Source organism: Anthonomus grandis, chromosome 11, assembly GCF_022605725.1.
Source record: "Anthonomus grandis grandis chromosome 11, icAntGran1.3, whole genome shotgun sequence".
In the NCBI taxonomy this organism is placed as follows: Eukaryota; Metazoa; Arthropoda; class Insecta; order Coleoptera; family Curculionidae; genus Anthonomus; species Anthonomus grandis.
Window position 1 is genome coordinate 18,032,104 of NC_065556.1, and position 27,021 is coordinate 18,059,124.

The 27,021-nt window shown below is 30.1% G+C and overlaps 1 protein-coding gene across 2 annotated transcripts in view; it reads right to left on the minus strand.

Moving 5' to 3' along the window:
- The window catches only part of LOC126742373 (protein scarlet), a 30,932-nt gene extending 8,995 nt beyond the window's left edge, over window positions 1-21,937 (minus strand). For both annotated transcript variants that reach the window (XM_050449019.1, XM_050449020.1), the window contains exons 1-9: window positions 21,658-21,937; window positions 20,559-20,727; window positions 20,453-20,501; window positions 20,328-20,377; window positions 15,437-15,573; window positions 15,175-15,345; window positions 4,858-5,096; window positions 4,616-4,805; window positions 1,002-1,030 (exon numbers count right to left, since the gene is read on the minus strand). In XM_050449019.1, coding sequence (XP_050304976.1) covers window positions 1,002-1,030; window positions 4,616-4,805; window positions 4,858-5,096; window positions 15,175-15,345; window positions 15,437-15,573; window positions 20,328-20,377; window positions 20,453-20,501; window positions 20,559-20,727; window positions 21,658-21,771 — 1,148 coding nt within the window. In that variant the 5' untranslated portion in view covers window positions 21,772-21,937. The remainder of the gene's footprint in view (window positions 1-1,001; window positions 1,031-4,615; window positions 4,806-4,857; window positions 5,097-15,174; window positions 15,346-15,436; window positions 15,574-20,327; window positions 20,378-20,452; window positions 20,502-20,558; window positions 20,728-21,657) is intronic.
- Between the last annotated feature and the right edge of the window lie 5,084 nt (window positions 21,938-27,021).

Sequence of the window (27,021 nt, forward strand, 5' to 3'; positions counted from 1 at the left end):
TAGAACCTATACGTGTGCATTAACACTAAAAACTAACTAAAAATTGCAGAGTTTTTAATTTGCAAATGACACGATTATCAAACTACTACCTTTATATAAGCATTGGATCAAGCATCTGGAGACTGGGATTTAATATGAAGATTTAAAAAAAAACAAAATTTGACTTAGGAACTTTTACTTTAGAATAAAGATGTCAACCAACTATAAGCGAGATAGGACTTACAACAATATATCCATTGATACCCTCCTTCTACCTTTTTACTTCTTATCTGCTAAGAGTTTATTGTTCCTTACACATACACGTCTGGGCTTTAAATTTCTTTTTTATTAAAAAAAAACATTAACCATCTTTTTTCTAACTTGTAAACATCTCCATGCAACCACTCCTCCGGATAATTTAAGAGGAGCTATAGACTTTTTGACCTTTCAATCTGATAACCTTCTATGGTTAAACCCTTGAAAATGCCTTAATCGTGACTTATGCTTATGATTTTTTTAAATTCCAGTAGGCAACTAATGGACTAAAAAATATTTTGTCTTATTTTAGAATGACTTATACCTAAGTTTATAGAAAATAATAATAAATCTATCTTTTTCAATAGGCATGAAAAAGATCGGTGCACTTGGATGCACTTAGCACATTGAAGGAGCATCTTATTGATGTTTTATGTGATGCTAATTTTTTTGCTTATCAGATTTCCTTTGATAATATTTTTATACTTGAATAATAGGATTCTTAGATTTTTCAAACACATACCCACTCAACTTTTGAGGAATTTGGTGTCGCTCTTTATCTAGTATTAAAAATTTTAAAAAGTCATCAACTTTTAGATAAATGTTGGATATACACTGAAGATCTGTTGAAGTTTATTATGGAAAAAAATTTAATTTCTAGATTGTTGTATAATAATTGATTTTTAGATGGTCAATCTATTTTTTTAATATTAAAATTTATATATATTTAATATTATAATTTAATATTAAGTAAAATTAATACTTACAAATTATTCCTAAGCTCAAACTCCCGGGGCTAGAAACAATTAAAATTATCTTTAGTTTATTGGTTTTTATTACACAAATAGTTAAATTGTAAATAAAAAACACATAGACCTTAGCATGATCAAAATTAATTCATTATTAAGTATAAAAGTTTTGAGGACATTATTTGTTTTAAATCAATTTATTAAAAATTTGAATTACATGTTTATCATAAATATGGCGAAGTTTTAAACATAATTTTTCCTAATTAAATTTAATTTATTAAATTTAAAACAATTTTTTGTGTAGTTAAGTCAATTTATTTTTATTTTTCAGGCATATTAATTTAACAATTGCCCTTTAAGTACGGTTTTTTTACATTAATTTTGTTTTTGGTTTTCCAGGGCAATCATTTTGTCTTTAAGACAATTAACGTTATTGTTACGTGTTTTAGTAATTGGAAGTAATGTTCGTATTCTTATAGGCATTAAAAATAATTTTTCATTTAATTTTAGGTATAAGAAAAATCTTATAGATATTTAAAAATAATTTTGTTCTTTAATTTTACAGATATTTTTTTATACCTTCCAGGCATAAGGAAACAATTTTTTGCCATTTCCAGACTTTTGGCGTCCTCTTTGCATTATTCTCTACTTCAAGTCACGTCTCTTTGTATTTTTTAATGACTTAAATTATTTTAAATTAATGTTTTGTATTTTTCAGATCTTTGGAGAAATTTTTATGTCTTCTAGCTATGTAGTTTTTGCTCTTTAAGAGATTTAATATAATTTATCATATTTTCAAGCTTTTACAGTAATTTTGTATATGTTCCAGGCATTTGATGTCATTTTAAACTTACTTATAGAAATAATAACAATGATGAAGTTATTTAAAACACTCATCAAGCTAAAATCGATATAAACGAACTCAACAGAAATATATTTAAAACTACTTTAAACAATAACCTAAGGGACATCAACATCAATGATATCTGGAAATCAACATTAGCGTGTCAGATCCAGAAAACAGCGATGAATCATTGATGATATAGTAGAACTTATGGAACAGCGAAGAGAACTCGAACATAATACGATAGGAATGAACAGAGGGAAATTAGAAAAATGGATGATGCCGAGAAATAGAAGAGCTATAAAGGAAATACGTTTTGTTCAACATGTACAAGAAAGTTTCTGACATATATACTATGGAAATTATTAAAATTCTCGTTAATAATACAGGTAGTCTCATTAATCATTGACGAACATGAGGTTCTTGTAACATGGTGTGTATACATAGCTGAATTATTTGATCAGAACAGATCAGATCAACCACTGATAGCGTGGAAGATCCAGAAATTCTAAAGTTTGGAGTACTATATAGCATACATTCGGCAAAATCTAAAAAAGCAACCGGACCAGTTGATATTCTATTAGAACATTTAATAATCATCCAAAAAAACAACATTGGGTTCTTAGTTAAACCAATTAATACAGTGTACACCATTGAGAAAATACCAAAAGTCTGGTTGATGTATGGGTTAATAACATTGCCTAAAAAACAATGCGCAAAGAAGTCTAATGACAGATTTCATAAGTCTTATGAGCCAGACAGTAAAACTATTATTCATAGAAGAATACAGGACAAATGTAAATAAGATTTGTGAGAAGCAACGTTTGCCTTAAATAAACTTCTTGAAAAGCATCGCGACCAATGTAAACAAATTTTCGTAAAAAACTTATATATATATTGAGGAGTACTTAAGTTGATAACAGAGACGTATGCATTATTAAGAACCTGTATTGGCAACAAAAGTGGTTCGGGTCAATGGAAAACTAACGGACGAATGCCAGATTCGATGTCGCATGAAGCAGGGATGTATACTGTCTTCACTGTTGTTCAATCTGTGTTCTGATAAAATATTTAAACATACCATCCACTATACCGATGACATCGCAATCTTATGTGAAGATCTCCAGGACCTTCAACGTCTTTTAGACTTGGCTAACGTGATGGGACAAGAGTCTGAACATAAATACTAATAAAAGTAAGTTAAGGGTTTTAAATCGTTAACAGTATAATGATGCTGCACTGCAAATAAATGGTTAAAGCATTAAAAGGGTTCCATGTTTCGAATATTTTGGTTGGTTCATTGCAAAGCATCTCGACCCGCATAAAAAACTTCAAAAAATGAGATCACTCTTCTGCAACAATAATCAAAATTTAAAACTCTATCAGAAAATTATCAAGTGCTACATATGGTCTATATGGTTGAATGAGGTAGAGGTCTTCAAGCATTTGAAATGTGGCTAAGGAGCCGTCTCTAAATATAGCAAGCGCCATCCACGAACTACTTACAACAGTTAAATGCCGAAAGCTGTCCTATCTAGGTCACATACTCAGAGGTGATCTTTATTGTATTCTTCAACTTATAATGAAGGGCAAGATAACAGGCCGTAGAAGAGTTGGTACAAGACAAGCCTCGCGGTTAAGGAATCTCAGAGAGTGCACCAGAATTCGTAGCGCAGAACAATTCTTTAGACTTGCTGAAGACAGCGCAGCTCGTTATTGTGATTGCCAACATCAGGCGGACACAACACCATAAGAAAAAGAAAAAGAAGAAGAATGAAAATGTCCAATGTAATATCCGTAATAATTTAAAATCCCTAGGAAAATTCTTATATCATTGATAGTTTTAGATTTTGGTATATTTACTATAGCTTGCACTTTGTTTTCACTTTTTATTAACTTTTTTGAAGTTATCTTAAAATCCAAATATTGTATAGATTATATAAAAGAATCACATTTACTAGCCTTTTTATTTATTTAAATAAATTTCAGTAATTGGTTTTAAGAGTAGTGTCCTCTTTTAAGGATTCTGTCACAAGAATATCATCGTAAAAACTTAAAACATTATCTACGCCCACCAAAAGATTTTTAATTTGCTTTTAGAAAATAAAACCCGATGTTTTTAAGCCGAATGCTAAACTCTGGAATCCTGGAATCCTCATCTAATTCAAATTGGTTATATGCTGATACCAAATCTATCTTTAAAAATATTCTACCTATATGAAGTTCTGAAAATATTTCTTCAATTCTAGGAATAGGGTAGTCTGCATTTATTAAATGTTTATTTACTCTCATAGAGTAGTCGCCACAGAGCCGTAAGAGTCTTTATATTCTTACTTCAAATGTCTCAAGTTTTTAATCCAGCGACTTGTTTAAGAGTTTTTTTAACATAAAATCAAAAATTTGCTTAATATTTACTAAGATTATAGCTGATGCATAGCAAAATTTATATTTTTCAATTAACCGATATTAAAACTAAGTTCCTGGTTAAATTAAAACCAAGAAATATCTTAATATTAGTTATTGAAAAATTGATTCTTTTCCAAATAATAGCTATATTTACAATTAGGAAAATTTAAAACGAAATGAAGAACTTGACAAATTAAATCATAAAACCAAATGGTTAAAATTATTAGCACAAGTGGATTAATTTGAAGTAAAATTAAAAATAAGACCACAGTTTAACAATATTTTATTTTAAACTAATCACCATTAATTATCTTTTAAACCTTGTCTGAGAAATCATCAGTACTTACTAGAAATAAGGTGATATAATTTAAACTACTCTTACCTCTGCTCGTCCCATATGAAACTCATATTGAACTACAACATCCACTTCTTTGGCATAATCACTGACAGCGAACCGGTCGCAAATCCTCTTCACCGCCATTTTACTATTGTTCTCATATCCTGGAGCACAAGCTAGAGTTTTTATAAAGAAATCTGCTGGACTGTAGGATGAGGGACAAATAAGCCCTAAACTAAAGAATAAAAATAAGAATCATTAAAAACAACATATATTCTTCAGCTTACTCTTCAAAGAAATCGGTAGCTTCAGCCCTGTTGCCCATATAAGCAATTCGACCATCAGCAACTAAGATCAGTTGAGTAAACATTTCGAAAACCGCTTGAGAGGGCTGATGTATCGTGCATAAAATGGTTTTTCCCGTCATGGACATTTTGCTCATAATGCTCACGAGTTTTTGGGCTGAGTACGAGTCCAAGCCTGTGGTTGGTTCGTCACAGAATAGGATTGGTGGGTCTGTTAAAAGCTGGAAAGCAGTTACTGTATTTAAATGACTACTTTATCCACCTAAATATAATGATCATCTTAGAATTGAATAAAGGAAAGAAAGAAATATGGTAATTGGGTTACAAGAAGAAAAAGCTGCTGAAATATGTAAAGAATTAAGGTAAAAATAGAGGCAGAAAATAGGAAGATCTAATAATCACACTGGAAAATGGAAAGATAACCTAAAGATAGAAAGTGAAGCCCAAGGCCAAGAGCATATTGAAGGAATCTTGTTGTTGTTGGGAATAGAGTTATAAAAGCATATAGCTAGAGGCACTATACAGTGTTTTCATTTCAAAACGATCCACCCTTAATAACTTTCTTAAAAAAAAAACACCTTAAATTAGATATACAAGGGGACGTTTAATTATGCATTTACTGAAGTTCTGTCAATCACCTCCTCACCTCCAGCTAACCTCACTTTAATATGTCAAATGGGAACCCCCATCGTGTGATACATCATAATAAGCAGCGTAAATTTCTCTATTCAACGGTACCAAAGAAAATAAAATCGGTAAATGTGTAAGCAAATAGTTAGCGAAAATGTCTAGAAATATTGAATATTTTATTTACGCCAAACTTTGGTATTTTAAATGAATACTTTTAGTCTGATACCTACATCATTTTAAAATTTTTAAATGCAAATACCTTATATTTTGCAACACCTTACATTTTTAAGGCATTTAAAAAGCAGGCGATTTATTATTGTTAAAACTGTCAGTTTGACGCGTGCAATTTTTCAATTTTAGTTAAAAAAGTGTCTTAATAAAATGGTGTGTACGCTAGCCGAAAGAATAGAAATAATTTTCCTTTATGGAGCTCAAGATCGGTGTGCTCGCAGAACCGCGAGAGCATTTGATGAAAGGTATCAAGATAAAAACATGAGCCATAAATACGTATTAAAATTGATACAAAAATTTGAAGAGACGGGATCGATTTGCAATAAGAAAAAATATGAAAATAGAGTTGTCGATGAAGCATGCCAAGTTGAAGTACTAGGACAATTTGCTATGGATCCAACTTTGTCTATACCAAAGGCCGCAAAACTAACAAATATTTCCACTGGTTCCGTACATAAAGTTTAAAAAAAAATAAGTTCTTTCCTTATAAAATTCGTATTCTTCATGAACTCGGAGAAGATGATTTTGATAGGAGAATTCAATTTTGTAAAGTGATGTGCCAGCGAATTGACGACGATCCCCATTTATTGAAGAACATTTCCTTCAGTGACAAATCGACCTTTTTTTTAATGGCTTGGTGAACAGACATAACTGTAGATACTGGGATAATGAAAATTCGCTGAAAAATGTTTTTCAGGAAGGCCGTACCCAATATCCCCAAAAAATTAATGTTTGGGCAGGAATTTATGGGAATAATCGGGCCATTTTTTTTGGAAGAAAATTTGACTGGCGAAATTTAATTAAACCTTTTAGAAAATGCAATATACCCTTCCATCATCTAATCTATGGAAAATCAAGTAGATCAACTTGGTGCTATATTATTGAATGAAAATAATATACATTTTTAGCAGGATGGAGCTCCCGCGCACTACACTTTGGTAGTTCGAGAGTGGCTTGATGAAAATTTTAGAAAAAAGTGGATTGGCAGACGTGGTGCAATCGAATGGCCTGCGCGGTCTCCGGACCTAACCCCACTAGACTTTTTTTTGGGGCTACTTAAAAAGCAAAGTTTATACAACCCCACCTGAGAGTATTGAGAATTTAAAAAATAAAATATTTCAAGAATGCAGAGAAATTAGCGGGCAGACCCTTGCCAATGTTCGTAAGGAGTTTGAAAATAGGCTTTTTTATTGTCTTGCTAATAACGGCGCGCATTTTTGAACATTTAATAAAATAAATTTGTTAAACTAATTAAATTTGTTTTTCTACCCTACCGATTTACACTTTAATTGCTTCTTGGTCAATCAATTTTAGTTTTTTTTACAACCGTTGATAGCATAATGAATGCTCTTTAAAATAATGTATCACACCATGGGGTAGCCATTTGACATACCAAAGTTTGGCGTAAATAAAATATTCATTATTTCTAGACATTTTCGCTGTTTGCTTACACATTTACCGATTTCATTTTTTTGGTACCGTTGAATAGAGAATTTTACGCTCCTTACTATGATGTATCACACGATGGGGGTTCCCATTTGACATATTAAAGTCAGGTTAGCTGGAGGTGAGGAGGTGATTGACAGAACTTCAGTAAATGCATAATTAAACGTCCCCCTACATATCTAATTTGACGTGTTTTTTTTTTTTAAGAAAGTTATTAAGGGTGGATCGTTTTGAAATGAAAGCACTGTATAAGCGGATATAAGCGGATAGGATTCTTCTTCCTTGTCTTAAATATCAGCTCAAAATCTGGTCAGAGCCTTCTCAGTACATTCTTGCGTGCCTTCTGTATGTCCATAATAATGCGCAGATATATGAAACTTCCTTTCAGATTCATGAGCCTGAAACAAGAATTTGAAATGACCTTAGAATTAGGTTTCTTCGACGGAGAATGTCATGGAGTACAACTCTCCACTATGCACCAGATTTTTAAACAAGCTACCTTTTATAATAAGAGTACTCCCACTATTATGTTTTAAAAAAAAGTTAAAATCTACCTAATAAATAAAAGTTTTTGAAGCATAAATAATGATTTTATTAAAATTATATATCTAGTAGTTTATTCTAATTGGTATAGTTTTGTACTTTCATTCTAAAATGTCAGTTAGTAATTTATACGTAAGACTTTTAATGTCATTTTTCTCTATTTAATAATTATTGTCTATTGTCTAACATCTACCTATAAGACTATAATGTATATCTAATAGGTGAATAAAACATAACGAAAAGTGTTGCAAAAAGTCGAAGTCACGTATAAACCAGCAATCAGCCGAATAGTTATAGCAATTTGCATGATTGACTGCGAAAAAAGAAAAATTGGAATCAGTTGCACGAATACCTTAAAAATCCAATAGGCTCAGGACATATATTACTAATATGAAGAAATATATAATGCAAAGTTGTATCCAAGCTACAGCCCAATACTTTGCTATAGGTTTACGAACTCACATAGGAATACAGACACTTATGTCTTAAACTCTACTGATACAATACACAAAAATGAATACCACAAAAATAGTCAATACTGTGCATATGGTTTTGGTAGTATCTTTTCCTTTGGAACCTATATATCCAATATAGTTAAATTTTCCAGGGAATATCAACAAATTCTACATGGAAGAATTAAGGGGAAAAAGGAAAACAGGGAATATCAACAAATTCTACATGGAAGAATTTGTTGATATTCCCTCAGTTGTAGATTCTTGAGACCAATTAGTTACCTGTCTTTCATTGACTCTAGCAATAGCAAATCTCATTGATAGAGATTTTGAGAAAAAAGACTGACATAAACGTTGGACGATCTAAATCTAGAACATTCAGTATATGTATTAACCAGCAGTCAGACTTGAGCCTTTAGGTTGATCATTTGTATCAGTTGCACTCACACCTTTAATAATTCGATTAGTTAAATACAAGGTTTATTTTTAATATTGCTACAAAAGTTAAGAGCGTTTTGCTTAGATAAAATCAAGCAAAAAAATGCCTATGCATACATGCCTTAACCGTTTTAGATTTTACACTACAGGGTGGTAAAGCGAGGAGAAAAAATCTTATTTTGATTAATAAATTTGGTACATGAATACATGCATTTATGGCATGGATACCGAGGAAACTTAAAAAAAATGCTAAAAATAGAGTTTTAAAAGTAATACTTGATTAATCAGATTTAGGCGTTATACATCGGGTGAATAATTAACCTAGAGAGCAGATATGCTTTCAAAGAAATAAAGAATTCAGAAATATTTTACGTACCCCCTTTTATTTAAAAAACTATTTAATTCAAAGCCCACACGAACGCCAGTGACAAATATAAAATAATGCTATGGATACTTAGAAACTGGATACCAACCTTTAGAAAAATATTCACAGGGGTATTAGATTTATCGAAAATAGTATTTTTTAACTTTACCACCCTGTAGTGTAAAATCTAAGACATTTAGGACATATGTTTATAGGAACTTTTTTCCTTGATTTCATCTAAGAAAAACGCTCCTGCATTTTATCGCAATGTTAAAATAACACCATGTATACTGAAAACAAAAAGAAATAAGTTAAATTAATTAATAAGTCCTGTGAACACAAAATATTTCTATATGATGATATGGTAAAGTTAACTATCGAGACACTTTTAGGACTACCAAAGAAATAATCTGAATCTTTGGCAACATCTAAATACTGGATATACCAGTATTGAATCTGTCATGAAAAGAGATAAGAAAATTTTTTTTACATCATAATAAAGACACTTGTGTAGAGAAATGAAGTTAGTCCAATAAATCCTGTAATGGCAAATCTCTTTATAAATCTGAAACGAAAATAGTGGCATAAACTGCTCATAATATCAATATATTTTGAAAACATTTATTGAGGAAGCTGAATCACTCTCTGATATACAGGTATTCAGGACACCATGAAGATAAAAATAAAATATTTTAGGTGTCTTAGTGAAAAAGCGTGGTAAAGCAAAAATTTAATAAATTGATCCATCCCAGTGAAGATTGAAATCAGATATATAAACTACCTTTGGAAAAAACCTAGATTAATTCTTAGACCATCTTAATGGAAAACAATCACAGTATTTCTTTTTCCTTTTAATATATTTAAAGGGATATCAGAAATTGAAGGAATAATTAGTCATAGTCAGTCTGGTAATTTTAGATTGCAAATTTATTGTTGAAAAATTTTTAGAAGGAATAGTTTAAATCAGTGGACTACAAACCTTGACACCAAGTCCATTAAGCCGATGTCCTATTTTGCAACTTTAAAAAAAAAAGCTGGATAATTCTTTCTGGTTCAAATCATGAAATTGAGTATGAAAACGCATGAATGTAAGAAAATTACTGTTAGAAACGAGTAGAGCAATAAAAAATTACTATACATTGAATAGATATTTTCACGCATAATCCATACAGAGGCAAAAATATTTCATTTTTGAAATTTAAATACCCCACTCAGACATAAATATTTTCAATTTATTTATCTAATCATATTTGGTATTCAAATCGTTCCACGCTGCTCTTGAAAAAATCCATGTGCTCGCACGCAAAACTTCGGCCATTTTTTACTGTCGCCAATCTGCATACTTCGGCACACATTTTCCATACTACAGTTCAAAGTGAGACGTTTTATTATACAAAAAAAATCTTTGTATGCTGAAAGGGCCCCTCAAGCCGGAATACTGATAAAACCCGTGTATTCCCGCCCCGTTTTTTTTTCCTTCGCGTGGCAAGTGATAAATTTCAGACGCCCGTCTTTATGACTGATGGAGAAGTAAGAGACAAATTGACGTTGTTTGCAGCGAAAAAAAGTACTTAATACGGCCCTTGCTTTTTAGCGATGGGACGTCCAGGGTTTTTTTTGGTTTGGTTTTTTTATAGAAGTTATAGGTTATAGGTATGAAAAAAGTTTAAAATTTCTAAGTGAAGTCCACTCAACATTTATTATATTGATTGAGGTCATGATTTCTCAAATAAATGTTGATGGATAAAGAACATGACGTAAATTAAAATCCTTATTTTAGCTGCATTTATGGCATGCTCTTATAACTCGATTAAATTAAATTTTATAATGTAATATTAGAAATGAGAAGTCTATGAATGGATTATAGTATTTATAGGCAAACTATAAAATGTTATGTATAACGTCTTTCACTTAGGTTAGGTTTAAACTGATTAGTCGATTCGTAGCATTCGACTGCGTCTTTATGGTGTACTATTATGATTTAGATCTATTTAAAAATTTTCAATCAGGTTTTTCCTCTTACGAAGTTCTATCGGTTAATTGGGGCAAGTATTTTTAACAATACAACAAGAGGTAAGGCGGTTCCAAGGATAATTTGCCTGTACCATGTTTGTGGTTTCTTAAAAATATAAATTCTAGTGCAGCGTTTTTATGTAGAGTAATCTTTACTTTCCTCGCAAACGTTCTAGTTTCACCTTCGAGTATTTACGATCCGAACCCTTCTAGCTGCTCCTTAATATCACAGTTATAACCTTTTGTGAGTTAATACATTGCTTTCTTTTTGCACCATTTGCGCCTCTCTTCGATGACCAAAGAGATTCTATTCTTATGGTCTCCATTGACTAGGATTACCAGATCATTAGCATATTGACCAAAACAGGATCATCTATATAATAAGATTTTTTTAATAATCTGTAAACGTAACTCTTTACCAAAAATTTCAAATATGCCAAGTAAGGGATATTATAGATTCAATATATTTGCATTCTCATGTAGAAATTGCTGAATATTTTGAAATATAAATGATCGTGCAAAAAATTATCTATGTCAACAATTGCAATAAATTTTTACTAAGAATAAATTTATTAAAAACTCCCAAAATTCTAGACCATATTTATTTATTTTTTAAAATGAGAGGGGATTTAAAACAATAAAAGTGGCAACAAGATTATATAATTTGGGTTTTAGATACCAGCAAGTATCCAGCAAAAAAGTGCTCCTAAAGACAATGTATTGACTTCCTTCAAGAATAACATTCCACATATATTTCTAAAAAAAAAAAACCAGAAATATTTCCTCAACGCTCGGAAGATTCCAACATTAATAACGAAATGCAGATATCTGTGTTTTTTTGGGCTGGGGATAGGTAATATTCTAGTAAGGATAGGAATGAATACTATGAGTTTAATGAAGAATATAGCTCACATTTAAACATTATTAATCAGATTGATTAGGCATATGAATCCTTTATGAAAAACGTAAAAAACTATGCTTTCATAAAGCTACTTAATTAGATTTTAAAATTAATTAATAAGATGTGAATTTATTCTGAATCGACTTTTTAAAAAAATGCGAGGATGAGGACTGGACAATCCTTTGACGTATCTCCACTAAGTCAACGACATATTTTGAAAACAGAAGAAAAAAGTTGGATAAACATTTTTCTCTGGCTGCCTCAAGATCCCTAAATATGAAATATCCCAGCATTTTATATTTAGTAAAAAAGACGAGGTAGCAAAAACGTGTATAAATAATTTTTAATGTGAAAAACATCAAGAACTGATTTCAAATTATTTTATATATATTTATAGTTATCCTTATTCCTTTCATAAAAATTTGTAAATGGATTATAGGATTTATAGGTAGTCTGTAATTGGCAATGGGGCATGGTCATTGTAATATACATTTTTCTAAAAACACTTTCTAATTTAAATAAAATTTTTAGAGTCTACATTAAAATCTAATCATATTTTATATATAACTTTCTATACCTAGGTTAGGCTTAAAGTAAGTGGTTGTTTAGTAGCCCTTCACTCGTAGCGACTCACTCACTGCTCTGCTGTTGTGACTCACATCCATTTAGAGTTCCTCATCAGGATCGACCTCTTGAATAGATCAAGCAGTGAGGCAATCCTAAGTATGTCTTGCCTGGTTCTCTCCAAAGCTAGATAGTCACATGCAATATTAGGTTAAATGTTATTGGTAAAAATGTAATCATATTTATGTATGATTTTCTACAACCAGGTTAGGTTTGAAGTGAGTGGTCGTTTAATAGCACTCCATTGAGACTCACTGACTATCGGGACTCATACATATTTAAAGGTTCTCTATCAGGCACACTTCTCTTGAAGAGTACAACCAATGAAGCAATCCTATGTATGTCAGAGTATTTGCAAAGCTGGGTAGTCATGTACAATATGTGTTATAATTTATTATATACCAGTCTTTTTTATCCGTGTGATATCTTCAATAGGAGTGACCAGAATACACGCCCTTAAGAGTTTTTGATGCTTTTTGTTTACTCCCCTAATGGTATCTTTTAGCCTTCTTGGAAAGTTCGGTACAAACTACACTATATCACAGGTCTTTAACAACCTGTAGTTCCTTGACTAGGAGAACCAGGTCATTAACGAATGCCTGGACTTTTAATGAAAATGAATATAATAACATTTTTAATGACGTAATTCTTACATAAAATTTAAAATATTTTAAAAACCATTTGTCTTATATATAAATTATTATACATTCAATGTATGTACGTTTTTATGTAAAATGTGTTAAATATTCAAAAATACGTAGAATTATGCAAAAATTGATCTATGCTAACAATTTCAATATTTTAATAACATTTTATTGAAAGTTCCATTAAATATTAAATTAATCAAAAAATTCCAAACTTCTAGACTACATTTATTTAATTTTTGTTAATAAGGTATTTAACATCTATAGATGTAGCAACAAGGTCATATTAATTTAATATGTCATGTCAATAATTTCGTCAATGCTCTAAGCATTTTAATATTGGTGGTATGTTCCCTTAACATACTGTTTTTTGATTGGGAAAGACCGATATTCTAGTAAGACTATAGAAGAATTATGTGAGTTTAATGAAGATTATAGCTCACATTTGTAATTAAATTGACTAGGAACACGAATTCTCTATTAGGAAAATGAAGAACTACCATGCTTTTATAAAGCTATTAAATGAAGCTTTAAAAATTATTAATAAGAAATCGTTTAAAATTATTTTGGATTTCTTTATAGTCCTTGTCCGATAAATATATAAAAGAATTAAAGGATTTATAGCAAATCTATGATTAGCAACGTGGTATAATTTAAACAAAACTTTTAGATGCTACATAAAAGCTAATCACATTTTATGCATTTATTCATATACGTAGGTTAGGTTTAAAGTGAGTGGCCTTTGGTAGCACTCCACTGGTAGTTGGTGGCTCACTGGTCTGGTATTGTGACTCACATCCATTAATCTTCCTTCCTTTATCAGGGTCGCTCTCCCAAATAGTTAAAGCGATAAGGCAATCCAAAGTATGCCTGGTTCTCTATAGTACTAGACATTCACATACAATATTAGGTTCAAAGTAATTAGTAAAAATCTAATTATATTTTATATATATCTTCATACACCTAAGCTAATTTGAGGAATATGATGTCTTCATTTGGAATATAGCACAGAGTACACACTCATAATACTCTAGACTGCTTATGAGATTCGGTATGAACTCTACTATATTATAGGTCTTACGACTGTGTGTATAGCCAGAGTATAATTTTTCATTTTTGAGGTTAGGTTTAAAGTGAGTGATCATTTGGTAGCACTCCACCGCGACTAACTAGTCTATTATTTAGAATTAAAAAGTTCAATCTTAAGTGTGTTTTGCCTGCTTCCAGTAACTCGGTATACATCTATAAGAGTTTTTTAATTCATCCTATTTACTCCTGTAATGAAATCTTCTAAATTCCTTGTGAGATTCGCTATGAACTGCACTATAATATAGGTCTTACGACCTGTTTATACATACTAGGATTTGCTGCATATTCGGTGGTAGTTCCCTTGATTCCCTTGACTAGAATTACCAGGTCATCAGCGTATGCTTGAACTCCCACCTCTCATAGTTAAATGATGCCAAGCAGATTTTCGACCAGAAAAGGAGAAATAGGATGAGGAAATCAAATTCGATAAGAAATCAATTTACGAATGTAACGGACTGTACGTTTTATACTTGGGCAGCACCAATATTTTAGTAAAAGTATGTAAGAATAATGTGAGTTTATAATAAAGACTATACGTCACATTTAAACGTTATTAATTAGATTGATGAGGAATGCGAATTCTCAATTAAAAGATAAACGGACCAAGGAACAGCATGTAAATAAAAATGATATTTTTGAGTTTTAAAAAATCTTTGTAACAATTTCAATTTATTATTTTGAAATTCTGAGCAGCAATTTGCCTTTCTTAATTATATATAGTTTTTTAAATGGCCCTCTATAAGTTACAATCAAACTAAGGACAGATTAACATAGTTTGGATTTAGAAACCCCTATATATTTCACCTAAGATGTATAACATTTTCTCATCTTAAAGCCTATAAGAGACAAAATTAAGCAAAACTTATTTACAAATATAATTGCCCGAAGCAGTCCTTATTTCTAAACATCAAATAAATTAGTTACCTCAGTGGCAAATGCCAATCGTTTTTTTTCTCCCCCAGATAAACCTTTTCTCTGACCAACAGCTCCTATCCTAGTATCGATACATTTGGTTAACCCCAGCTGATTTAAAATGAGCTTAATTTTCAAATTTTTCTCTTCCCTAGAAATAGTTCTATCCAGCTTCAAATTAGCCTGAAAATTTGCAAAAAAAACATGTTTGTTTCATTAAATCAAAGGCAACCAATATTTTTAAGGTTTTCATAATATATTTACTTTACTTTACCATGATGCTCATATGTTCCAAAACAGTAAGAGATCCGACGAATAGGTCCTCCTGGGGCATGTAACCGCTCATATATTTCATATAACTTCCAATAGGCCTGCCATTTATCAATATGTCGCCTTCCACTTGCATATCTCCTAAAAATATGACGGCAAAAAATCGCAAGGTATATTTTACATTTTATGGATTGCTCGAAGAAAAAACAGTAGCGTAGCATTTATTATGTTTAAGATAAAAATATTTCGCTTTTTTGAAACAAAAGGTCTATTTTTTACTTTTAGGGCATTTTTTCACTTTGAATCAATAGTAAAAAAGTGGAATATAAATTACACAATATTATACAATAGGTCTTTTAAAATATATTTAAAATGGTCTAGGAGTTATAGTAAAAAAAAGAAGACCCTTGGAATATCATAGCACTTTCTGCAGTATATTCCAGTTATTAGAGTAAACATTTTAGGAGGAGAGTTCTCAAAACATTATTAAGATAATATAAAAATTAAAAAGGCAGTTAAAAGTAAACTGAAATGTTTGTTTTTTTTTTATTTTGTTAAGAAATATATTACATATCAATATATTTTATCAGATTTTAAGTTTTTCTATAATTTGTAAAATCATATTAACACCCTTGTTAGAAGATTTTAAATCTAATGAAACTATCATTAATCTCAATTTTTTTATATCAAAAAAAAATTATTGTGATTTAGAAATCCTATTTTTTATTATTTTTGGATATTTATTTCATATATGCATTTAGTTTTAATTTTCTGTAAAACTTTTAAAACTCTTATTTTGAACCTTTTCCTCATCATTAAAAAATATTTAAAAATAAAAAAATATTTATCCTAAAATGTTTGTTATAAATTCGTGTCTCAAAAAAAATGGGAAAGCTTCGAACTAAAAAACTATATCAAAATATAAGTTCGAATATAATATCCTAAAATTCATATTGTTTAACCGGTTTTCTTTTTTTTTATTATTCTTTCCATAATTTAAATACTGTAGTTTTAATTTCTTAGCAACCTGTATCCCCATTATTATAAACTTTTGGACTAACCAAACTTATTTATCGACATGTACCCGGAATATACCTGTACGACATTTGGAACATCTTAGAAATAAGAATCACCTGATGATTGCTAAGAATTTCCAAGGATATCTTAGGAATAACCTAAAGTTATTAAATTTGACTTTTAGTATGGCTTTTTAGAATACTTTTAACGTAATCTACTAAAATTATGAATTTAATAATTTAAAAGTATGTTATACTTATATTTTTTATTAATTTCAAATAAACCACAATTAAAATAACTAACACATCTGCATGTTATTGTGGCATTATTTTTTACACATACCTGTGGTATATATAATGGTTTGTTTGGTTTTTCACATAACAATATTTATCGTAATGATGATTCACTTAATACCAGCATTTTTAAGAGAGGAGGAGGAGTTTGGATAACATCGTGCAGCGAATTATGAAGTTTCTTATAATAGCTTTTTGATAACAGTTCTTTGTTTCCATAAGCCGATAAGAATTTTATATTAGTAGCAGTGTATATCCCTCTAATTCCTCTGTTCCAATTTAAATAACTTTTTCTAAAATGATGGATTTCCTGGCTTTTCAAATGCCTTACTCTGCTCTTCATATTGTTGGCGATTTCAACTTGACCGCTAGTATTTGGCAGATAGGTTCCATATGCACTTCAGTATCAGCCAGTATTGCACAACTATTAGATGTAGCTTGTGCCCAAGTGATGTCCCACATATATAGTTTTTATAACTTATTGCAACAAAATACTTATTTAACGTCGCACCACAGCTTTTTGATATATTTATATCCTTTAAAAAAGTCCTCTGCCAGAAGGTTTTTAATATCTCGAATGAAATAAAGTAATGTATTATTCAAAAAAGGGAACGTCATAAAAATATAAGCTGAGCTAATTAGATGAGGAATATATGGAAATTTTCTAACTTCGACGTTTGTGCACTGGGTTTAATTAGGAATGTCATAATCAATCTGTTCATTGCACTTTCTTTTGTCAATATTAAGTGAAGAACCTGTTCCTTCGCCAAAACCCTTTATTATAGACAGGATAAGTTTTTCAGGTGAGAAAATTGTAAATATGGTTATTTCTCAAGCGTGTATGTACATATCTTGATGTTCCTACTTCTGACATATTTATTTCCAATAGTCATATATACTCTTACCCTATTATACAGTGCTTTCATTTCAAAACGATCCACCCTTAATAACTTTCTTAAAAAAAAAAAAAAAAAAAAACAAAAACACGTCAAATTAGATGTACAGGGGGACGTTTAATTATGCATTTACTGAAGTTCTGTCAATCACCTCCTCACCTCCAGCTAACCTAACTTTAATATGTCAAATGGGAACCCCCATCGCGTGATACATCATAGTAAGGAGCGTAAAATTCTCTATTCAACGGTACCAAAAAAAATGAAATCGGTAAATGTGTAAGCAAATAGTTAGCGAAAATGTCTTAAGCTTTATGGAATTGATGAAACTTTGTTGTCCAACCGATGGCTTATTGTTTAATTTGATGGTTTTCGGTGTAGGAAAATTTGTCTTTGGGAAGTTTCTGTCTAAGGAACTTTTCTTAGTTTCAGATCACCTGCTTTTTGCAGATGAGCTTTTTCCGGACTATACTATAAAATTTTATTACATAATTAACCAAAACAGTCTTTAAAAGGTCTCTGTTATTAGAGATCTCGGTGTTACATTGGATAAAAACCCCCAGTTTAATAATCATTTGGATAACGTTGTTGCTAGGGCCGTTCCGATGTTTGGATTTAGTAGACGAGGCACCCAGGAATTTATGAATATAAAGTCCTTACAAATTTTCTACTAAGTCCTTGTGCATTCTCACCTAAGAATAGGAATCTTGTATCAGGCGCCCATTTTATGGGATTCGTATAAACAGCCTTAAATCAATTAATTAAAAAGATAACTCTTAACCCTTTATAAAATTTTACATGTGGGTGTCAACTTTGGAGTTACTTGAAAAACTTAATTTGAATGTTTTATTAAAACTTAGGTATAAGAGGGAATATAAGTTTTCATATATATTTTATTTAATATATATTTTCATATCATATTTTCTCAAGTTTTTTGTATTTCTTGGTTCCTATTATAAGTATTATAATTTATATTTTATATCTACATTTAAATTTTTGTTTTATCAAATGTCTTTGTCAACAACTATGTTATGATAATAAAGGTATCTTTGACTTTGACTTTGATATTATCCAATTCACCGGCTTAATAAATATATCTCTAGAACCATCAGACTGAATGAAGTGTATAAAACATGTTATGATGGAATTGCCGAACTTTGAAAGGCAATTAATTTAGCCTTTTAAAATCCGCGAAGGAGACCAATGTTTCTATTTAATACCATTGAAAGAATCACAAAAATGTGTCAATTTTGCATTCAAGAGAATGGTCATCATTTTGAACATTACCTTTAATTTTTTTTTTCTTCTTGTGAAATACAGTTGAGTTTTTTGTTTTGTATGTTTTGTTGCTTTACGCTACAAAACAAGCTTATATTATAAAAATTGGAGCTATACTGTTGTAGTGTATTTTTTTGAATAATATGCTTTTGTCTCAATAGGTATATTTTGATTGCATCCAATGTATTTGCAATGAATCCAATTCTTTGTTAGTGATTTGTATAAGTCTTATTTTTGTTATTGTTATTCATGTCCTACTAATAAATGTATGTCCTTAATTTTAGAAAATTGTCATTTATTTGTATGTTTCTTAAAAAAAAGTGCATACCATTATATATTTTTGAAAAGGTAAAAGAAGACAAATTTATTAGTGCATATATATATATAGGGTGTTCCATTAAAAAAAACATAAGTTTGACTTATAACTCAAAAACAGTAAATATTAAAAAAAAAAAAATTTACGCCACTGCATTCTACGGAAAAAAATCTACATAATTGTTTTTTTACATATTCGATAAGTTAAAGAATAACCGAAATACAAGGGGAGTCCCAAAATGTCGAATTTTCAAAAATGGCCTATATCTTAAAAACTAAGAGGGCTTTGGAATTTTTGTTAACGGCATCGCTATTTTCACAAAAAAGTAGCACACTGTCGCGAAAACCGCATTACGCTAACGTTAAAAATAACGGAGATATGCCGCAGAAGTACCCAAAATGGGACACCCTGTACATGACAGCATCTATTGATATTGTCATTTTTTTGATAAGTTTGTTTTGTTGCGCTAGTAAATTAATATTTAGGTAATTCAATTAAAATTGCATTGTTATGATGTATTTATTTTTAACATGTTAAATGTATGTATTTTGTAATTGGCGCTGGCTATTGATAAATAAAATTAAATAAATAAGTAAATAAAATATGTCAAGTAGGTATATATTTAGTATATATGTTTTTTATTACCAATATATTTTGGTACATAGATTTTTTTTTGGCCAAATTATTTAACATAATTTTTTTGGTATAATCATCTTTAATTTATATAAATTGTTCAAAACTTTTATTTCATACTTATATTAATTTCATAAGAACTCTTTCTTGTATTTTTTTAGCAATATTTCGAATTAAACTAAAAAAAATATTTAAAATTTAAAATAAAAATTTTCTATATTTCCTTTGATTTTTAACTTATACTTTCAATTAGAAAACCCCCTTAACTCATGTTTTTTAAATCTTTATTTCAAATACAACCAAGAATCTAAAAGTGAATGCATTTATGGGAACTATAAAACTTTTGTGGGATATTAGTGAGACATATTTAATGTTTTAAGGGCTAACTACCTTAAAAACACCCTTTATCATAAGCTAATAATTTTTAACGAATTAAAATATAAATGAATAGAACTTTGCTCTTACCTGTTTGTCTGTAGGCAAGAGCTGACATTAGCGTACTTTTTCCTGCACCACTAAAAAACACAAAAAGAATAATGCATTTTTATAGTTTTTTTTTTATTATAGTTCTCATGTATGTTATATCTTACCTTGCTCCCATTAACGCTGCCAAGCTTCCAGCCTTTAAAGCTCCAGTAACTAAAAAAATCCGCATATAACCCACACCAAACAATAACTTTTTACAATATTTATTACCACTATTTATTATCCTTTTATAACCTCTCCTTCCATTGTACTTATGTTTAGCTTGTACTGTTAAGTCGTTCCATGCTAAGGTCACTCCTTCTTCCATGGGCGACCATTTAGAATAACATCTTTCTTTTTTAGTGTGACACCCACTTGTTTCAAAATATTCAGAATGATCCTATAAATCATAAATATTAAATATTGTGGAAAATAGGGATTTTATTAATATACTGTGTATTTAGATTGGTTTTTCCAGAGAAACTACAACATTTAGTTTTGATATGATTTATTTGTACATATAGTTTTCAAGTAGTGCGATATCATCATAGCATATCATCCAATGTAAATTGAGCCTTTTCCTAGCTCATGTAATGTGTATTAACTTCATACAGTAACCAAATTATAAGAAAATATGAGTATTTTAAATAGCAACATAAATGTGACAGAACGCTTCTCTCGGAATTACCCTATATTATAAAAGCTTATATTTCTTTATATTTTCTTAAATAATTTCAGCATAAAAATTATTATTCAACTAAAAGCTTAGTATAACGTGGCATCCCTTGTAATGTTTGGAACAGAAAGTATTTAGTACATACAACGTAATTATACTCTTAGAAAGCTGATATATTTTTTTTAATGTTTCTTTTGCAATTTATTCTAGCAAGTTTGTTAATATTCTTAGGTTAAGATTATCAATATTTCGGTGTATACGTACTTTTCTTGCAAATTTTTTTTACATTTACATGATTTTAATACAGGAATTTATATACTCGTACTTATTCTTTCAGTTAGTTTTATTACTTTTTAAATTTTATTTTAGACTTTTCTGCCTTTTTCAAGAGTTTAAATTTAATTATTGATTTAGAATAACTTTCCATATGTCTCAAGCATTTTCAGCCATGTTTATATTTTTTGATCTTCTAATTTTTTTTTTTGATAATATTATTTTGCATTTTATACTAATTTTGCAACAGTACACAAGCTGTTACAAAAGCAATAGCCACAATTAAAATTTGGTAAAAAATTCCAAAATTTCTGTTTTTTTAGATCCGGAACAGGTTGGAAATGTATGTTTATTTTTTTTTGAATGACATATTCAACTTACATTTGAGCTATCAGAGCTATTAAATACCCCATTCCTACAACTCTGCGCCTCCAAAGGTAAATATTGTGACTCCTCACGCACCTTGGCTCTCTGAGTTTTAAACATTAGACCCATTTAATGTGTTCACCACTTTACTCATAAAAACTATTCTTGGCCACACACTTCATTTTTTTTATTCATCTAAACATATTTTTATTCAAAAAAAAACATTTACAAAAGTAGGTGTTTTGTGAAACCCTTGTAAGGTTCTAAGATTATTAAATTAACATGAACGTTATACCGTTCAGGTTGCAAGGGGGGTGTACATTACTATATGTAAGATGATATTTTGTTCCGTATGCTTATTACCAGAGGCGTAACAATGTATTATAGAATTTATTAAAATAGAGGTAAACCATTTGCAACTAATAACGTATTTTATAATAATTTTTTAAGACACTGCCACTAGTAACAGCGTCACTGACAATGAGCTCATACATCGATATTAGATGTGACAGTGGTAGCTAAAATACACAATAAAGTAACGTTTTTAAAACAATTTTTTTTAAATATATTTATTTTATAAAGTAGGGAATTTTTCACAGTTTTTTAATATTGTAATATTTTATTGCTTGACTCATTTTGTCTCTGTCTATCAGGCAACCAGTTAATAAATCAGGGGTTATGGGAGGTTGTAATGAAACACTACACTTAACTCAGTAATATGAAAGAATTGTTGGGAAACCTTAATTCTGTTCATGCAAAGCTTTAATGTTTCATCGAATTTGAAATAAATAATAAAATAAGTTAGTTAGATACTCACGTTATTCCCGGTGATGATGGTACCATTAAAATAAATTGGTAGCCAAAACCAACTACTTCTGGTAGGGTTCACACCATCCTAGTAATATTAAACGATAAATGGTATTCTTCCAGAACAATAAACATTAGTAGTTCTGAGTAATCACGATTTAAATATAATCGAAATTGAAGAGTTATTAAAGCAAAATATTTATTTGTCAAATTTTGTAAATAGATTATTAACCATTTGCAATTAACCATTGTTTTAGGTATTTAAAACACAATTAGCTTTTTTCAACAAGGAAGCTATAAGTACATACATATTTACTTTATTACATACATATTAACATACATATTAACATTATTAGTACATACATATTAACATTATTTATAATATCCCATGCCAGGATTTAAAAAAAATATACGTGGGCTAGACCAAACATTATTTTCAAAAAAGAATATACCAACATAAAAATTATCAAAAATCACATGAAAGAAAACGCTTGTATATATAGACACACAGAACAATTGGAAATTAGGCCCCATCAAATAAAATGAACTACTAAAAATAACATAAATAGAAATTGATAAACTAAACATACAAAGAACCATAATTGGACGGCGTTATGCAGAAAGCTCCCAACCCTCAATCGTGACAAACTGAGATAATCAACTCTAAAGATTTTATGAGTTTAAAAAATCTATAGGATATTCAAAACTACTTTGAAACTTTATTTTAATTTAAGGTATGTTTTTTGGTATTCTATATAAGTTCTGATATTTTACAAATAAAAAAGGTAAAAATCGCTGACTTTTTGTGGGTTGGTAGGTTTTTGCGTTTTGCAAAGTGGGTAATTAATACCAGTAAGTTGCGAAATAAAAGAAAAATAATACTCCAAGAATAATATTTATTTACGAAAAACCCAAATAATCAATAATAATAGTCATTATTATTAATTTAATATTATAAACCTATTCTACATAATTCACTTCAAAATCCAAATCTTCCACATTAATATTGTAACCCTCAAAATCCTCAGTTATATTGGCACCTTGCAAATTTTGATAAAAATTTTAAAAATTTTTTAAAAATGTTTTGATAGGGTTAAGAAAAATCATGTTGCTGTATCATTATTGAAAAGGGCTCCTGTTTATTTATCTTGATTGACCTGATCTTTAACCAATTAATTTTCTCTTTATCTTCTGTAATTTTCCTGTTGGTGATTTTTCCTCAATATTCATTACACCCAAAAAATCTTGGGCGTTCATTTGCGTGACTACTAAAGGTCTTCTTTTTCTGCAAGAACGCATTACTTCGATGTAGTCATCTGGTGTATATATCTTTGTTGTTTTTTGAGAGCCGACTCAATGTCACTAAAGTCGGTGTCATTCGGCAGGAAACTATGCCTAGAACAAAGATATTTTACGGTTATGCTTTGTAAGTTCATGCATGTATCATACAATAAAGATTTAAGCATAAGTATTAACTTGATATTCCGATTCTGCCCACCGCAAGAATTACACCAAAGGGTAAGTTGTTTTACTTCTTGAGGCAATCTACTTTTTATATGTTTTAGAAGGCAAGATCCTATTTCTTGGGCGCCTCTACGTGCTGAACCTTCTACTCAAACGTAGCAGTGACCTCTACTTTCTTTTTTCTATGTATACCGGCGTTATATACCCACAACTGGCGCTTATAAAATACGATGCATGTAGGGATTCTAGGAAGCGATAGGGTCGTTTTTAAGTCAAAACTTAAACATTCAATATCCATCTGTTCTTTTGCTATCTTAAAATCTTCCTTTCTCATTTGCTGCGCCTCCTCTGCTACTTGCAAATGCTTCTTATGTTCTTGCTTGAACTCCATCTTCACTTTAAAGCTATCGCAACTGTTGCACGTGTCTTTTTTTAAAGGCTTTATTTTTAAATTAAATTTCGTATAGAATATGTTCTTGTATGAGATTAGGCTTACTGGATTGGCTTCTTCCTGTTTGTACATATCATATATTTTTTGAATTGTGATGCCAGGTGGTAAATATTTTGCCTCCGTTTGTTCTCTATGGTAGTGTGAAGTATATTTAGGTATTTTATCAATATGATTAATAACAGCTTGAATTTTTTCATCTGGTAATTTATTTTTACCTCCTTGCTTCAAACCTCTTTTATCACCAATAGGAGCCCGACCATAAAATTTCTTTAAAGCAGTGTTTACGCGAAACGTAGTTAGCTTTAGAGTATTTATAAACATTTCTCTACACACCTTAGTATTTCTTATTTTATAAATTCGAGAGAACTTTCTTCTCTCAGTATTTCTGCCATAAGATCTCTTTTTTTCAATCTCACATACACTAGCAGGAATAAAATTAGCATGAGCATCATATGAATTTAGTGACCAAAACCTCTCAAACTCGGATTTCCAAATTTCAACGTTAACACTTTCGGCGCATTTTATTGTACAGTTACAATGAAAGTCGACAAATTCCTTGGGTTGGATTTGAATACTTTTATAGTTAAAATATGGTTTATTGGTGTACATACGTATCTTTATTCCTTTCGACTTTGATTGGGAATTTTTCGTTTTCTATCCTTCTTTGGCCTTTTTTGCATCGCTGGACTTACAATTTCTTGAGTAGCATCAACTGGAAGATCGTTATCGGCGACAACATGTACAGGAATATTTCCGTCACTGGCATCTTCAGATGCCTCTAACTCCACTTCTGACAAAGAATCATCCAGTTCAACTTCATAATGTGGGTCGGCCAGTGAGTTCAATATCTTTAATAAAAGTTTTCTGAGATATATCGCACCTATCAAACGTGGTAACAGAAATGGGTGTAAGAGTTGTTAGAACATTATTTTTTTGAGGTATGTTGCTCCAGGTATGCAGGTCCATAAGTAGCAGCTAAAAAAAGATATTTTATCAAAAATAATTCTCTAAAACATGGATTTTATTTACCATTACTTACTATCTTCCACAAAGTTTCCTCAGAAGTATTGGGGCATTTAATAAACGTAGCAACAGGTGCTCTAGGTGTTGGAACTTCAAAATTCGGAAGCATAGTGTTTTCAGATGAGATTATCATCAGATTAGCATCTTTTTAGTTTTATAGGGTATATATTAAACTAGGGTTGGTAGGTTTATACAGAATGCAGAAGGCGTATTTTTCTATCCAAATACGCACCCAACCCAAAATTTGAGATATTGTGGGTTGGTAGGCTTCTGCATAACGCCATCCAATTAAACTTGACTAATTAATTTAAACTTTAAAATAAGAGCAAAATGGTACAAAAACTAAATAACGAATTTAGTTAGCATAGTTAACATATTTACATTTTTATACCAGTATGTTTGGTGAATCTGCTGACGTATTATTTAGAAGTATTACGTCGTTTTCTTGTCGTCTAGGTCCGTAAGATTTACTGATTCATTGATGTGGATACGGATGAATATTTTTGTTGTTGGATTTATATATGGAGTGATAAAGAGGATTATACATGCATATCTCCTGTATAATTGTTATATACATAGAGGTAATCATATCTATCGGAATCTTTAAACTCCATGTTTCTTCATTAATTTGGTTTTTGTCTGGAGTGGCCAAATAAGAGGTCCCTTGGATCATGTAACTTTTAAAGGATAGTTATAAGCTAGTTTACTATAAAATGTACCTGAAAAGCATTTTTTGGACTAATTTGAGGTTGCTGAAATCAAAAATGACTATACTACTTTTTTTCAAAGAACGGTTTTCAAGATTTTCGTAAGAACCCTATTTTTTGCGCTTTAGTGCAATTATACCTCCAATCTAGAAAACAATAAGCTTCATTTTTTTGAAGAGCCTGAATTTTGGCTCACATATTACCTTTATGGCAATATATAATTTGTGTTGGTTAACGTCATAGTTTTCGCAAAATAGCTGTTGAAAACTGAAAAAACGGGCACTTTTGATAATTTTTTTGAAATTGTCAAATTTTATTGAATTTTTTCTGGGACAAAATAATAATTTGTTTTTACCAATATTAAATATGTCAGCACAAAGACAATTTTGTGACCTAAATGAAAAGAAAATCTGGAAGCTATGATGCGTAATTTGAGCACATGTGATTTTGTATTTTTTGACACAGTCATATTAAAATGCACTTTAACTCTCAAACTAATTTTTTTATTATGCGTAGAATATTCAAGAATTTTCATCCAGCAATAGTTCGAGGGGAAAAATCGAAATTACTGTAAAGTGGGTGCATTTTCAAAGACATGCGAGCACCAGTAAAACTGAACGAAGTTAAATGTTAATTTCTTCATAATTTTCTAGTAAATATACAGTGCCGGCCATAAGTGGAGATTTTTGTTTTTTTTTTAGTTTTTTCCTATTGAAGTAGTTTCAAAGCAATTTTCAATATCATTTATGAACACCTGTAAAACTGACCAAATTAAATAAAAAACAAATTTTCCAAGAAAAACATTTATTGACAATCTTACAAAAAAAAATGTTTTACTTTAAATACAAAAATGAAGAAACTTTTGTTGTTATAATTTCACACTATTGTACAGAAAATTTTGAAAAAAATATCAATACTTTGTGGCAT